Raw genomic sequence first — 17264 nt, forward strand, 5'->3', positions numbered from 1 at the left:
TGATGCGGGTCTTAAGGATGCACATAAAGAGGGTAAAAAGATGAGGATGCCAACTACAGATATAGAGGGCCCTAATGTGGATCTAGAGTTGGATCTTGGCTTATCGAAACAAGGAAAAAAAAATAAAAAGAAGACTGCACTTCCAGAAATTGATCTTAGCCCCACTGCACCAAAAAAACAAATAAAAGGGCCAAAAGTCAAAGGTTCAAAATTTAATATCGGAATGCCAAAAGTAAAAACTGGAAAAACTGATGCAAACTTAAAAGCTAATTTACCAGCACCAAAGATTTCTGAACTTGACTTTGACATTGAGACTGCCCAAGCTGACACTAATCATTCTGAAGAAGATAAAAAGCAAACGGGTAAAGTCAAAATTCCAAAGTTTGGGATACCTCTGCCATCTTTAAGTTCACCTGAAGCTAACATCACATCATCTCAGGTAAAAGGTCACTCTATAAATGTAGACTCTGAGGTGGAGTATGAGGGCCCACGTATGCCAAAGGTAACAAAAGCTGTATTTGTTATGGTGGATCCACAAACAGAGAGCTCTAGTGCTAATGTAGGTGGTGAAGCAAGTGCAGAAATTGGAGATGAGAAGTTCAAGCTGCCAAAGACAAAAATGAAGACGAGTTTTGGCAAGTCTCGATCAAATGAAAAGGGGAAAGCAGTACATTTGGAAGAGGAGGTGGAAACTGAAGGCAAGTCAAAAACTGGTAAGCTTAAATTGCCCAAAGTCACATTTTCATCTGGGCAGAGAGGATCATTTGATGTAACGCCAAGTGGGTCTGATGATGGAACAAGTTCAAGTCTAAATGGTGACAAAGATGAAAAAGCAATGTTTGGAAAGCTTAAATTGCCCAAACTGGAGTTTTTCTCACCATACTCAAAAGATACAGTTCAGGAAGAGGAAATGGAAACAAGCATGACACATCTCAGGAAGGAGACCTCAGTGGAAAGCAAAGAGAGCAAGGAGACAATATCGGGTACAATAAGAGAGGCTGATACTTTAGTATATTCAAAAGCAAGGACTGAAATGCTAGCAGAACGGGAGGGATCAGAGTCCCCAATACCTACAGTATCAGCTGGATTTGTCACTGTAAAGAAGAGTGAAGAAAGAGAGGAAACAACATGGTTCAAAGTACCCAAGGTTACCCTTAGTCCCCATTCTACTGGCATCCTTCACATCACACCAGAAAGCTCTCCAAAAGGAAGCAAGTCCTCTCTTCCTGGCTCTAGTGAGGAAGCCTCTGGAGGTTTCTATGTGAAGATGCCAAGCGTAGAATTTTTGACCCAAGAAATGTCCTCAGAGCATCTGATTACTAAAACAGAGGGAACTCTTACTGTAGTGACTAAGACAACAAAGTATACAGAAACAAAAAGTAGCAGTTCGAAACAGTAAGCATCGCAGTTGACATACATCTTGCTGGTTTTATATTTAAAGCAAATAAAGCAAAAAATATATAAACAATAAATTATACCAAAAAACATGACTTAAGCATAATTAAAATGTTGCTACAAAAAGAGTATTTATTTATTGTAGACCTTATTTTCATGTTTTGTAACTTGCCACTATATGACACTTTGAATTGATTTCTCTGTAAAGATATTTCTCTGATCAAACACATTTTGTTGTAGATAAAAAACAAACAGTCTGTGCAAAACAGACAGATACATATTAGGCATTTAGACATATTATTTATTTTTGTTTTTGCTTATGCTTTTATTGTGCAGTATGCCATTTAAATTGTAGAATTTTATAGCATTTTGGAAATATTGCTTTGCTTTTTTTGATGATTGGTTTGTCTATGTGGTTTTTTGGTTGTTGTTATGGAATTCTGTTTATTTTAGATACTATTAGAAAGATATGTACTATTTTTACGTATTTATATGCATGATCTGTACAGATAAGACACTAAAAAAGGAAGCCTGTGATGTTGAGTATTTTTGTGATACATATTTTTGTGAAATATTCAAACAATATAAAGTTTTTTTCCCCATCACATTTTTTAAGGATTGTGATATGCTGTACCAGATTGCCTTTCTCTGTTCGAGAACACTGAGTGTGAAAAAAAATATTTTCTTTTTAAAATTAACTCTAATGTGTTGATGGATTTAGCCTACATGCTAGGAATATGTATATGTATATTATATTTAAGGCAGGTTTTAGACTTGAACTGCATGATTGTAATGTGTTGCTTTTCTGAAACCGTCATTTAGAGGATGCTTATCTCCATCTAATGCAAAAAATAGAATACTCAAATAAAATATTAACATTTTAATTTCCTGATCTTTTTCATTTTTAATTCTCACATAATTACAGCACTAATGTAGTAATAATGAGTAGTGGTCCAATTCTTACACCGACATGGCAAGCAAAATTACAAACAATACAAACATTGTGCTTTCCTCAAGATCGCAATATACAGTAAAAATGAACACATGTAAAAATGATTTATGAATGATGAAACCTACATCCAGATTTCAGTCATCATTTATTAACCCTTGTGTCATTCAAAACCACTATTACATACTTTCTCCCATGAAAAGACAAAAGCAGACATTTTAAAGAATGCATTGTTTGATTTTGTCCATGCAATTACTTTGAAAGTAGACTGCCTCATTCAGTGTCAAATCAACCAAATTTCAGAAACTTCCCTGGCTCCAATTTTTCATTTTGTTAATATTTTTTCTGTACAAAGACAAACACAAATAGTTATGAAAGCCAAAATATTAAATGTCACAGATGTATATTTACTGAGTAATCCATTATTTTGTAGAGGGGGGGTCAAAATGACAGTTTTCACCTGAGATTTGGAGCCAATTTACAGGGGTGTAAAAATGACTTTAGAAAGATGGCAGCATCATTATTTTATTTTTACACAGAGATTGTTAGGTCTATTAGCAAAATCTGTTGACTTTAGCAATATTTGTTTCATTATATGCCAGCAGTGACAGCTCAAAAATGGCAAAAAGCACTTCTTGTGTTTTTTGCCTCAAGTTTGCGTGCCTGTAACTCAAGAAGTATTGAAGATATCTTAATATCCTTTTAGATTCTGGTTCTTAACAAACTTTCCTTTTCGTATCATTTTAAAGGCCCTTGATGGTTCAATCCCAGAGATATGGAGATCTCAATGAGCAAATTGGTAAATTGTGCACATTTTCATTGGTCAAAAACCAAAAGTGGGTCACTTTGCATACAGCTGATAATTTTTTTCTTTTAAAGAGGAATATCTGAAGAACAAATAATGTTGAAACTCATATATCAAGTTTTTCCATTTTATCCATTTTCAGTGAACGAAAACCAAATGTGGTTCACTTTGCACACAGCTGAATCTTATTGCATTTAAAGAGGAATGTCTGAAGACTAAATAATGTTTAAACTAGAAATGTATCTTGTTACCCTCTATCAAAAGAATTGCATAAAACATAATTCTCTGAGCTATGTTATGTTAAACAGGTATACATTATTTGTTCTTCAGATATTCCTCTTTAAAAGAAAAAAGTATCAGCTGTATGCAAAGTGACCCACTTTTGGTTTTTGACGACTGAAAATGTGTACAATTTACCAATTTACTCATGGAGCCACATTAAGATCTCCATATCTCTGGGATTGAACCATCGAGGGCCTTTAAAATGAAGTTACCAAAAGGAAAGTTTGTTTAGAACCAGAATCTAAAAGGATATTAAGATATATTCAATACTTCTTGAGTTACAGGCATGCAAACTTGAGGCATAAAAACACAAGAAGTGCTTTTTGCCATTTTTAAACTGTCACTGCTGGCATATAATGAAACAAAGATTGCTAAAGTCAACAGATTTTATTAATAGACCGACCAATCTCTGTGTAAAAATAAAATAATGACGCTGCCATCCTTCTAAAGTCATTTTTACATTGGCTCCAAATCTCAGGTGAAAATTGTCATTTTGACCCCCCTCTACAAAATAGTGGATAAATATACATAAATATACATCTGTGACATTTAATATTTTGGCTTTCATCACTATTTATGTTTGTCTTTGTACAGAATAAATATTAACAAAATCAAACATTTAATCCGGGGACCTCTGGTTGAGTTGACACGGAATGACCCGAGTTTTTTTAGCTTACAACTGAACACCATAAATGTCTCATTAATGTGAGATGAAAAAAATAATCCATCCATTCTGTGCTATAGACTCTATAAGTCTTCTGAAAAATGAAGATAGGCTAATTTCTATTTGTATGTTCCACGGAGGAAATACAGTCATACAGGTTTGGAACAAAATGAAGATGAGTAAATGTAAATGATGACAGTTTCCACTTTTGAGTGCACTATACCTTTCAAATTAAAATAATGTATTGCAGCTACATAAGTGACACTAATATAGGCGACATGAATCATTCTAATTATATTTAAAGTGCCTAATGTAAAGACATAGGTTACCACGTTTTTAACAAAGTCTTTGTATTGTATGGAGCTCTGATGAACTACCAATTATTTGTCTAAAAGAAAGAAGTCTAGCAAAAGAGGGTTTCAGAAGGTGACGACATAAAGGTAACATATGATTAAAGATCTAAATGAAGTATGTGTTGGCGCGTGTGCGTGTCCTCTTCGTGCGTAAGCATAAAAGCACTGACAGCGCGCGCGCGCGTTATGCACGCTCGGCTATTGGTCAGCTGATGGCACGCACTAGATTGCGGAGGCTCTGCGTTGCTTTGCCAGTGAGAGGAGCCTGCGCTATCAGGAGACACGGAGGTGTAGCATGACGTTCACTTTAACGGAGCACATGAAACGTACATGGGATTAATAGGTTACGATACAAATCTTCGTTGCTCTGTATTCGGATATGCTGTTTTAAAACGACGTGGTGACATGGATATCATAATTTCTAGACAGTCCAAAATCCTCATGAAGGTTAAAGCCAAAATCCTTCAGCACAGCAGCATCTTCACAACGTGCGACAGCTGGAATTGTGTGATTCGTGACATCGCATCGGCGTGAGGAAAATGACTGGCACAGTCTAAAGGTAAGAAGAAACAAAAGATGGGTTATTTATGATTTAAAAAGATTGATATTAGCATATCAAACCACAAAAAGAATCGATGCCCATAATTCCCCTCCCCGAGGTTACCTCATGTAAGATGGGCTACATCTGTGTGGGCAAGTGTTAGTTAATGATAGACTCTCGATTTGGTGCAAGTGATGTGATCACGTAGTGTGTGTAGACTACGTAACGCAGCGTCCTCCGATCATCGTGACATAGTTTGTGACATGCGAAATAAAATTTGAGAAAAAAATAACTGTACAAGACAGTAACAGTATACAATAGAAGGTAATCGAAAGTCTATATAAAATGCAATTATAATAACTACTTATAAAATATTTTTTAAAAATCATATTGAATGAAATTGGAAGAACAAAGACAGAACTATCTTTTTGTGGTTTGATATGACAGTATCAAATTATAGTATAAAGTATAAAAGAGTAAGTATAAAAATTAAATACATTATGCATATTGTATATGCATTTGATTGAATATTACAATATTCAATAGTTATTAGTGTGTATATAAATATATATATATAATATATTTTTATTTATAAAGCACATTTAAAAACAATCATACACTCTAAAAAATGCTGGGTTAAAAACAACCCAAGTTGGGTTGAAAATGGACAAACCCAGCAACTGGGTTGTTTTAACCCAACATACTGGGCAGTTTTATTTAACCCAACTATTGTTTAAAAATTACTGTATTGCTTGCTTAAAATGAACCCAATGTTGGAAATTAATATTTATTAATATGTTTAATAAATGAACATTCATTAATAAGTTTAATAAATAATAATAATACAATGAACATTTATAATAAATGTCCACCTTTTGATTATTATTGTTGCCTCTAGTAATTATGTGTCTGATTTTTAATTTCCAACATATTTTGGGCTCATTTTCAGCCAGCCATATAGTCATTTTTAAACAATAGTTGAGTTAAATAAAACTGCCCAGCATGTTGGGCAAATATTTAACCCAACCGCTGGGTTTGTCCATTTTCAGCCCAACTTAGGTTGGTTTTAACCCAGCATTTTTTAGAGTGTAGGTTGAACAAAGTGCTGTACATAAAGTTAAGATAATATAAAACAAATAAACAAAATGTAGAAATTTACAAAAACAATACAATAAAACTGTTAGGATTAACTTTTAACCCACCAGGTTCAAATAAATAAGATTTAAGCTTTGATTTAAAAACAGACAAAGAAGAAAAAAAAAATACAGTAAACTATAATAAAAATATAAACTACCAAATTTTAGTATATACAATTACAGATTAATAATATTACAATACATATTACAGTTATAATGAATGCTAGAAAATTATATATTTTCAATTTTAGTATATAATTACATCTACTCAGACATTAATGACTTGACAAATGATGTGAAATCCAGAATAAAACACAAGGCAAATGAATTTCAAATAAAACAGGCATAGTAAATAAACTAATTTTATCTGAAGACAGTTTAGAATTAAACTAATATTTGAGCTGTTGAACTTGTTTTGTATTGACTTTTAATTGTCAGATATTGAACTTACATAAAGATATATGCCATTTGCATTCCATGAATGCAATGATAATGCTAAAAATGAATGATAAAAGATGTGCTGTAACAGATACATTTTAAGATTTTGACATCCTAAATGCCCTTCTTACCCACCACAGCATCTGATATTATTCCCCCAAGAAGAATGCTGCAACAGAACAACAACAATAACTGCTTGGACATGGCCCATCGGGAGCTACTGCATGAATGCCGAAGAACCAATGTCTCATTGACCAGTGCCCTTGAGTTTGGAGCCATACCCCTGATTAAAGGCCTGAGAGCATGGGCTGTGAGTGGAGGCTACTCTAAAGCCAGGAGAAAGGCTGCTAATGGATCTCGGGCACAGAGCGTGTGCCAACAGCCTCCTGAAAACAGGGTGGGGCAGAGAAGCTGGTTAGGTCAGGTTAGCAGTGGCTATGGGCACACATTGGACAGTACAAATCCAGGGGTCAGGCAAGGCGGTCTTGGTGCTCTTGTAACTGTGGCCACTTTGAAAGGCACTGAGGGGGGTGGCAGGCAGACTCAGACACGCTGCCTCTTTCTCAAGGCCCAGGGACGGGGCAGCTACATCTGTGCTGTTGGAAACCGAGGGGCTGGAGCGAGAGTCACAGGTCCACGGACTCACACTGTCATTCTTGAGGGGACAAAAGAAGAGCTTACATGTTCCTCTAGGGGACCGAAGGTGAGCCAGGATGGGACAGATGATGGAGGACTATTCAAGGCCAAGCCCAGGGCCGTAAGAAAATGGAGGAAGTGCAGTAAAACAACAGGCTCAGCGGAGAAAAGAACAATAGCTCACGGCAAAGAGGAAATCGCCAATCAGCACTGTGAGCCGGAAGATGGTGACCAAAAAAATGCAGTCATTACAGACACACCATGTAACACAATAACACAATGCCAGAAAGGTAGCAGTGCTAGCTATCCAAGTAAGGAAGATATCAATGAGTTGGGCAAAGACAAAAGGGCTCATTGCAAAACTGTTGCACCCGAGAGCATGGATTCACAAACCTGCTGCTCTTCTGCCAAACCATGTGCCAAACCAGCTGAGATGAGTATTAATCAATCCGATAACTGTTCTGAAATTGATGAAGGATCCAGTTGTGCCAATGGTGATGCACAAGGAGACCCTAAGGTTAGCAGACATGACCTTAAATCAAATGATCACTTGAACATTCATAACTTTGTTGCTGATGTGCCAAACCTAGGATCATCTGTAGCATCTGAGGCTAACTTTGAAAGTCTAGAAATAAAATCAACCACAACAAACTGTAATAATGCGCCAAGCATAGATCATTCTTCCATTAAAACTCCCTCTGAAGTCCCTGTCAGCATTCAGAAGAATCAAGAATCCAGGCCAGATGACCGCCTACTGGACCGTGAGAATCTACATTCGGTGGAGACCCGTGACCTCACAACACAGAGAGACGGCTCTTCAGATACAAAGAATACAGTCATGCCGGAGGGCTTCACTCCAGTGGATGCTGAATGTAGCACTACAGAGAAGAAGTGGAGGGCGCCCATGTGCTCACCTCAGCAATGGGAGGAATTAATCACAGAGCATGTGGAACTTGAAGTTCAGCAGTCTGACAAATCCTCTTCACAAGGCTTTAGCACACCAACAACCAATATAACTGTAACCACTATTCACTCGCAGCCTAATCCTGCCCCTACCACCACTGCAGCCATAGCAACAGCCATCCCAGCATTAAGCAATGGGGAGGTGGGGGCTAGAGGTGGAGACTTGCTGCCTCTGGTGAACTCAGAGTTGCTATCAGAGCCGGCAAGAGTTGACGACAGGGACAAGGTGGCCACTGACGAGGGGTCTCTTGATGTGGGCGAGGAGGAGGAGGATGAGTTTGGGGCGTTCATGCAGGCAGGTGGGGAGCAGCTGTGGATGGACGGGTTCAGTGAAGTCCAACAGTTGGCTGCGGGAGAGGATTACAACTGTGGTAAGTACACTGTCTTGAAAGTAGCAGGGAAATAAAAACATTTAGTCACTTAAGACGGAAGGTACAGTAAGTTGTCTTCTGGAGCAGGAACCTGGCTTTGTTTGGGTTGAGTGAGCAGATAAACATGCAGTCCCAGTGTTCCAGTACTAAATAGTCTGTCTAGATCGACCTGGATTCCTGCAGACCCCCTCGCTTCCCCCGACCTCATGTGAAGATATTAATTATTTAAAGCACTGCTTGGAATTCCTACCCCCTCAACCCTTCACTCCCCCTGTTGCTGTGTACCAGCCTAAGGCAGGAGGCAGCATTAAAAAGACATGCAAACACAAGGCCATTGGGACAAGAGGGGAGGCCAATCTCCACAATGCCAAAGGCAGTGTGTCTAGAGGGAACGGCTTGATCAAAATAGAGGACAAACACAACATTATTTATTCATCTACTATGTCTTCTGCCCATAATTTTTGGTCAAAACCAAATACTTTTCCCCTTAATAATCTTACGGGCTTACACTCATTTTTGGCAGCTACTGTGTAATCATAATCCGCAGGATTAATCCTGCTCTCTAAAAAGGTGAAAACCAGGGGATTCAGGTAGTCAACATAAACAGGTTTAACCTACTTTTTTATAGAGTTTTTAGTTTTGAAATCAGGTCATGCAAGGACATTTTTTATATGACAAGTAAGTTATTTGTGGAAGCCATTTAACATCTTTCTAACACAGTCTCATTGGATTAATGTGCCTGCTGTGACATTTTTGCTAAATGATATTACGTTGCTACTTGCACAGTTCACGACACTTTCACGACACTTGTCACTAAAAGCATGTTCAGTTTTAACTGAAACTGATGAACGTGAATCTGGTAACGCTTTATTATGTTGGTTGTTGTACAACCGCTATAAGGTTAATGCTTAAATGGTTAGTTCACCCAAAAATGAAAAAAAAAAAAAAAGTAATTTATTACTCACCCTCATATTGTTCTACACCTGTAAGACCTTTGTTCATCTTCGAAACACAAATTAAGTTATTTCTGATGAAATCTGATGGCTCAGTGAGGCCTCTATAGACAGCAATGCCACTGAACTTCTCAAGATCCAGAAAGCTACTCAAAACATATTTAAAACAGTTCATGTGACTACAGTGGTTCAATCTTAATATTATGAAGTGACGGGAAAACCTTTTGTGCACCAAAAAAACAAAATAATGACTTTTCAATGATATGTAGTAATGGCTGATTTCAGAACACTGCTTGGAATCTTTTGTTTCGAATCAGTGATTCGGAGCGCCAAAGTCACGTGATTTCAGCAGTTTGGCATTTTGACACGCGATCCGAATCACTGATTCGAAACAAAAGATTCGAAGCAGTGTTTTGAAATCGGCCATCACTAGATATCCTTGAAAAGTCGTTATTTTGTTTTTTTGGCGTACAAAAAGTTTTCCCGTTACTTTATAATATTAAGATTGAACCACTGAACTCACATGAACTGTTTTAAATATGTTTTGAGTAGCTTTCTGGATCTTGAGAAGTTCAATGGCATTGCTGTCTATAGAGGCCTCACTGAGCCATCAGATTTCATCAAAAATAACTTAATTTGTGATCAACGAAGGCCTTACGGGTGTAGAACGACATGAGGGTAAGTAATAAATGACATTATTTTCATTTTTGGGTGAACTAACCCTTTAAGGTTAATTGCATTTGAAAATCTTCTACCATTTCAAAAAGCAACTCCATTAAACCCTTAACCTAACCAACAGTGTTAACACAAGCAAACGTGAGATGAAAACAGTTTCTGAAGCAACCATGCCATTTTTAGTTGCTTCTAGAAGTTTTTGAGCTCTTTTATCATGTACTGGATACTTACCCGAAACCTTCAGCAGAATCCGAATTCACCAAGTGCAACATATGTGTAATCATAATTTGTGTGAAACTGATTAAAAGTTGTTGGTGTTTCACTGCCACTTTTGGTAATTTCACCTGGAAACTGCAGTGATTTGTACTGTATGTTGGTACCAGAGGCACATTTTCCCGAATGAGCCTATGTTGCTACCTTTCAACAATGGTCTATAAATAACTAATTATACGCTTTGTTCACAGAGAACTGAAGTATGGGTAAACTCTTTCACTGCCTGTCAGTTATTGCACATGTCCATGGTGCTAGAGTTTGTGAAACCTTTCCACCTCAGTTAGCAGAAGCTCTTTGCATTAACATAATGCCTACTGGTTTTGTTAAGAGTTTTTGTATGAGATCAGAGAAAATGAAACTATAAAGACTTACATGAACCCTCCTCTCCTCTCAGATGAATGCACAAGTTCCACTGATGCAAATGAACCCGCATCCTGGGCATCTGATTGGACGGCAGACCAGTCATTCCAGCAGTCAGAGAGCACATGGATTGCCTTCAGCCAGGAGACTGTGGAGCAGAAGATAGTGCCTGATGGCCAGTGGTGGCCTTCTACTGAAAAGCCAAACCTTTTCCTCTCTCCTCTCCATAATGTGGTAAAGATTTATACTCTGTTATAATAATTATGTTTTCCGATTAGTAAAGTATTAAAGACACTGAAAATAGTGCAGTTAATACTAATTCTGCCTTCACGTGTTGTTGGAAATTTCCTACTTCCCACTTTTGAAGTCATGATTACAAGCTTGTCGAATTTAAGTGCTTTGTTGTTGGAAAGAACAGGAATCATGGAGGACACCAGGTTTATTCTTGCCTATTTATTGGGAAAATCTTATTAAATCCAAAATGATATTTAACATCCTATTAATCGACAACCATATAAACATTCACCTTGCTATCTAAATAGGCAGCTTCCTGGCAATTCTGGAGTTGAATACGGACTATTTTCGTTGTGTATGCTTCAAATGATTATTCATATAGGTAAATATGCACTACTTTAATGACAAGACGAGGCAATGCAGCTGTTGTGGAAAGAATACCAGTCACAGCAGCAATCGTTCTCCCCTCCACCATGTTTAAAGTTAATGGCACGCCCAACTCGGGAAGTTGGGTATCAGAATTATCCCACAGCTTCCCAATGGTAAATACGACTTGAAAGGGCATTCATGTCCAGTTTTTTTAACTAGTAAACTCATATTTACTATAATTCCGATAGCACATGAAGGCAGCATAAGTATGTAGTGGTGCAGGGATGACATCAAAAACCAGAAGACTAATTCGCCACAGGTTTTCCAATGGGGTTTATAATGGGGGTTTTCAATTTATGAGTAAAATAAGGTCTGTGGTAAACATACAATGTAAATTACACACACCCATATTGAAAACGCGATTTCTGAAGCTGTTATTTTTATTTTAAAAAGTATCGTCAAGTTAAGTTTACCACAGACCTCATTTTACTCATAAATTGGAAAACCGTATTACAAAACCCTATAGGAAAATCTCGAGGGAACCACTGGCGAATTAATCTTCCGTGTTTCGACGTCATCCCTGCACCACACTATTTTCCGTCACTTTGTGCTGGAGTCCTGAACATCCTGACCTAATGAATGTACATTATCCCACTTATTAGACTACTTAAATAAAAAAATGACATTTGTGACAGCGTGTGAAATGAAAGATACCATGTGATTATGAGAAAGAAATTGTACAGTTCTTACAAGATTTTATCAGAAATATTCCAAAGAGCCATGAGATACAATGACATACAGGGCTTAACATTAACATACGTTCAATTTTATATATAATATATACTTTTTTAAATTGTAATCTTTTAAAAAGATATCTGAAATAATAAACAAAGTGAAATGTAGTGATTTTTTTCGATACATATTGATACTGAGATATCTGAAACACTTCCAATACTCATTTTCCGCAGAACAGATACACTATACCAGCTGCTCTTTCTCTCTTTCTCATCTCTCCAACAGCGAGTTGACACACAAACCCGCCTCCCGTCACTCACTCGTTTCATTTGCTCCTGATCAATATTGTTGGTGTTACAGGGCTTGAATTTCTCAGTGGAATTGCGTGTATTACACATAATTTTCCTCATTTCCTGTGCTTAAACCCACAGTGCGCACACATAAAGCCGCCTCTCAGTACTAAATTGAGTTATTTTTCGCTGCTTATTGAGTTTAAACAGTCAAATACACACAAAATAATGTCAAAATTCAGTCAGTTATATTTTAAGTGAACGTAAACAGTTGAGAAAGAAAACGCATGTGTAACAGTGTAATGGATCCGTGTGTCAGGTCTTAAAGTGACAGCAGCCTAATATACCTGCTGCCAAATTATGAGATAATATTAAAAAATATCTATATGGCCATTTTTCCCCATGGTATCGATATCAAAATTGTGGCCAGTAAAAATGCTAAGTGGCTTGTAACTTTGGAAAACCACTAGCCACAGTGCAATGAGCAAAAAAGTTAATGTCAAGCCCTGATGACATACTAATTCTCACCCTCTACAAACATTAATTAAAGACTTGTTATGATTTTAGTATCATACTAATATATCTTTAAATTCAAGAATGTTGTTGTAAGCTTATGAATGTTAACTAAAACTCATTCAAAACTCATCACTGTTGATGACTAGTGATCCTTACTGTTTGTGTGTGTTTGTGTGTGTAGTCAAATGTGTTTCTAGAGGCCTTTCCCTCTGACAAGTCCACCTGTGAAGATCCTGAATACATTCCTACACTAAAGCAGCTTCTGCAAGGACCAGCTGAAAACAGCAATATAGGGGATCACAAGTATGTTGCATTATTTGTAGTTGTAAAGTTATGACTTTATTATTTATAAAGTTATTATAGTTACTATTAGGGATTTTTAGATGTCTCCCTTATGTAACTCAGCTGAATTAACTCATCAGATGGTAAGAAAAACATCCAAAATGTGCAGTGCTGTGAAGGCTCCAGGAGTAGTTTGAAAAACCCTGACATACAGTATTTTAATCATCTATTGCCACCTTGTGGTAATTCAGGATACTACAGCATTGCATCAGATAAAAAACAAAGGCCTGACTGTTTTGCATGAAATTCTGTATTTCATCCTCTTGAGATGACTGAAAATTTAAAAACAAATCTTTCTTTGACAATTTCACATACAATAATGGTATTTGTTTTTCTTGTTACATGCTATAAAATTCAGAGTTAATCATTTTGCTTTGGCCCAAAGGCAACAGAGCTTACTTGATGGCCTCCAGGATCTGGACCGGATGATTGGTGTGAAATATAAGAGGGCGGAGTCTCTGCCCTGTAAACTTCTCCTTCAGTCACTGCATTTGGAACGTCCCAGCTCTGTGAGTTTGCTGTAATGAATGATGAAAACACTGCAATAATATATTGCAAAAACTTCCTTGATATTAAAACCGAACTCTGTTGAGCTTTTACTACATCAGTCACTTGTAATATTATTTGACTAAGCAAATGTTATATTTATATATATTGCATCTACTATAAATAGGGCTTGGAATTGGTATAATACAGTATATTTACCATAAATAAGTATGTTATAACCACATAATCATCCTTTTCTACCTCAGGAATGTGTGACAGTTCGACTGAAGACCAGTGCCAGGTTTTCTCCAAATCTCCCAACATCCAACCAGCAATTAGCTGCAAATGCTAAGAGAAGACTGTCATATGACTTCAACAGAAATATCATGACTTAGTCTCTATATCTGATGAAAACATCTTTGACCTATGCTTCCTTGAAAAAAGGAAATTCAGGGGAGAGGAATAATACACGCTGAAAAACTGAATTTCCCTGGATTGACTTCTATTCAAGGTTTATTTAAAGTGTATTTCTTCTTTCAATGTCTGTTCTCACTCTGTGTCTGGTAGATTCTGTTTCTCATTCAGCTGTGTATCAAGAAACACAATGCTTATGTTCAACCAAATATATGTTTTTCAGTATGTCAGCATATTAGGGTTAAATTAGGACAAATATACTAAAATGTCAAGTAAAAAAAAAAAACTTTTGCCCAATTGTTTAGTTCAGGTGTAAGGAGACTTGTGCAGCATTGATTCTGGTTATTTGACCCATTTTTATCAAATATGACAGTATGCATTTTTGTATTACTTTCAATCTATGGATTACATTTGTTAGAATAAGATTATTTTGCTGGAGCCAATCCATGGCGAACCTGTAGATTCAAATCTGGCCTGTCAAGTCCCAATCCCATACCCTAACCTTCCTTTCTACTATATTACATGATAAAGGCAAAAATACAAATATATATATATATTAATGGGGAAAGAGAGAGAGAGAGATTAGATTACTTTCTACTCCCAAAAAGCTCTCCTTCACCTGAAAATTGTCAAAAGCTAGCAAATTTCCACAAAATGTATTTTCATACACCACCTCACAGAGAAATCCATTTTCTTGTTTCCATGTCTTTTCTCCCTGTGATTGAAGTACTAAATATGACACTGTAGTGTACCATTTTTAACTCCTGAAGAATAGAGACCATATTTTCAGAAGTGTTTTAAATGAATGTTAACATTTTAAATTGAACCTGTAAGCTTGTTTGTTGATTGATGTAATTAAAAGACCTTTAAAGGACTGAATGAAGCGGATAACTGTTGGATCAACCATTCAATGTTGCGTAAGTGACCTGAACACAAAATAGCTTTAGGCCATTTTGATTATCTGCACATATCTAAAATAAAACACATTTCATAAGCTTTATTTAGTTCCAGTTTGGACCTAATCTTAATCCTTTGGCCCGAGATGTAACAAGTGTTGGTTAACTTTGCCTAATCGGAGTGACTTGGCCGCTTGTTTACTAAGATAATGTTCACTGTCTCCAGCTGTTCACACTGCTGTCCTCGTACACCCTCATCGTGAGTTTATATGAGGTCTGTTTACTTAAGTGTGGATATGAACAGAAACCACTAAACTGTTTTGACAGAGACTGCAGCTATTTCTATCCCCTCAGCGACATGTGACTCTCTCCCTCACTTCATCTTCACAACAGACTCCATCACGAGTTTGTTTTTCTTTCTGTGTTATTTTGTATTTCAAAAGAAAACTATAAAGTAGGATAATTTGGGATGCAATCAAGAAAGTAGGATAATCTGGGATGCAGTCAAGACTATTGACAAGTGATGTGATGAAGGTCTCATTTATTGGTCTGATCTGTCATGACAGTCGGTGCAAAAAAATCTCCCTTATTACTGTAATACACCCTATGCAAATGAATCCAAACCACTGCATCAGTTCCTAGTACAGTACATGTGACATATAAATAAACATTTACAGCCTATCTGTTAAACAAATTGCTTCTTAAAGCAACACCATGGAACATTTGCTCACAGTTCCCCCATGTGGTCGATAAGCGCAATTGTCTGTTACTAGTGTCGTAAATACTGTCGCTGTATAAGCTTGCCAGTGGGCAGCGCAATACACGTGAATTTGTTGACTAAGCTGACGGAACCGGCGAATGCAGAAACCTCGTTTGGAAACCATGTCCACTGACCAGGTAAAGTAGCCATAGCGTTGGTTTTGAGACTTGCATATAAGATTGTTTCATCTGATAGTTAGCTGTTGGTTAACTCCACCCAGGCTACGAATAAAATATGTGACGTATGCCGTAAAGCAGGTCGCACTCTTCCGCTGGCAGGGGATGGGTGGGGCTGTGTATACCGGCCCGAACACGAAACTTGCAGAGTGTGGTTGTAGCCACTAGGAGGCTGCTCAGGTAGCAGCGGCAGTAGAATTCGTTCGGTTAAGAGTTCTACCACTGAAATAATTTTAGAGACATTATTTTAAGGTCGAAAAACGACATAGTGTTGTCTTAAAGGCACAATATGTAATTTTTCGCCACTAGAGGTCGCCTATTCAAAACAAAGGCGTAGCTTGATGACGCCGAGATTGAGAATCATGGGAGTTGTCGTCTTCACCTCACAGCCATGGGAAAAGAATCCGATGGGACTCGGGCAGAAATCATGTTCATGGATGAGATTATTAACGTTACTGTGGTATGAAGCAGAGCAGGACCGAGTGTTGTGGGAGCTGAACGAGGCCACTGGAGCGATTGCTAACGAGAGACGAGCGCGACACACGGCTCAAGAGCAGTGGAGCTTTTACTGTGCTGCAGACAAACACTTCCGCTTCTTCCGGTCAAGCGTATGTGGGGTAACGCAGGTAGGCGACGCATAGACACGGTCCGCAGTTAAAGGGTTAGTTCACCCAAAAATTTAATTACTCACACTCATGTCGTTCCAAACTCGTAAGACCTTCGTTCATCTTCGGAACACAAATTAAGATATTTTTGATGAAATCCAAGAGGTTTTTTATCTCCCATAGAAAGCAACGAAATTACCACATTCAAGGTCCAGAATAGTCAACGTGACTACAGTGGTTCAACCTTAATGTTATGAAGAGACGAGAATACTTTTTGTGCGCAAAAACAAAACAAAATTAACGACTTTATTCAACAATTTTTCCTCTTCTATGTCAGTCTCTGACACAGTTGGCGCGTGTTCTACGTCAGAACGCCGACTCATTATTGGCGGGCTCCTGCGTCAGCATCACACGCATGCGTGGTGCTGCTCATGTGAACAGGCATTGACCAATACTGAGCTAGCGTTCAGACGTAAACATGGAAGCTCTGCACTGCGTTCACTGCGCCAACTGCGTAACAGACTGACAGGGAAGAGGAAAAATTGTTGAATAAAGTTGTTAATTTTGTTTTTGTGCACAAAAAGTATTTTCGTCGCTTCATAACATTAAGGTTGAACCACTGTAGTCACGGTGACAATTTTAACGAT

General features: G+C 37.5%; 2 protein-coding genes across 2 annotated transcripts in view; both read left to right on the forward strand.

The window, feature by feature from the left end:
* prx (periaxin) overlaps positions 1-17264 on the forward strand; it is a 100354-nt gene that overhangs the window by 22316 nt on the left and 60774 nt on the right. The window lies entirely within an intron of this gene.
* si:ch211-14c7.2 (uncharacterized) lies at positions 4609-15055 on the forward strand. Its single transcript, XM_051869458.1, has 6 exons — positions 4609-5007; positions 6704-8533; positions 10829-11028; positions 13120-13241; positions 13666-13789; positions 14033-15055. Exons 2-6 carry the CDS (start codon positions 6730-6732, stop codon positions 14159-14161), a joined length of 2379 nt encoding a protein of 792 aa, XP_051725418.1. The 5' UTR covers positions 4609-5007; positions 6704-6729; the 3' UTR covers positions 14162-15055.

Source organism: Ctenopharyngodon idella, chromosome 18, assembly GCF_019924925.1.
Source record: "Ctenopharyngodon idella isolate HZGC_01 chromosome 18, HZGC01, whole genome shotgun sequence".
NCBI lineage: Eukaryota > Metazoa > Chordata > Actinopteri > Cypriniformes > Xenocyprididae > Ctenopharyngodon > Ctenopharyngodon idella.

Coding starts and splice junctions, on each gene's coding strand:
- si:ch211-14c7.2 (XM_051869458.1), top strand. CDS start 6,730: ATGCTGCAACAGAACAACAACAATAACTGCTTGGACATGGCCCATCGG. Junction 8,534..10,828: donor GGGAGAGGATTACAACTGTG/GTAAGTACACTG, acceptor CTCTCCTCTCAG/ATGAATGCACAAGTTCCACT. Junction 11,029..13,119: donor TCTCTCCTCTCCATAATGTG/GTAAAGATTTAT, acceptor TTGTGTGTGTAG/TCAAATGTGTTTCTAGAGGC.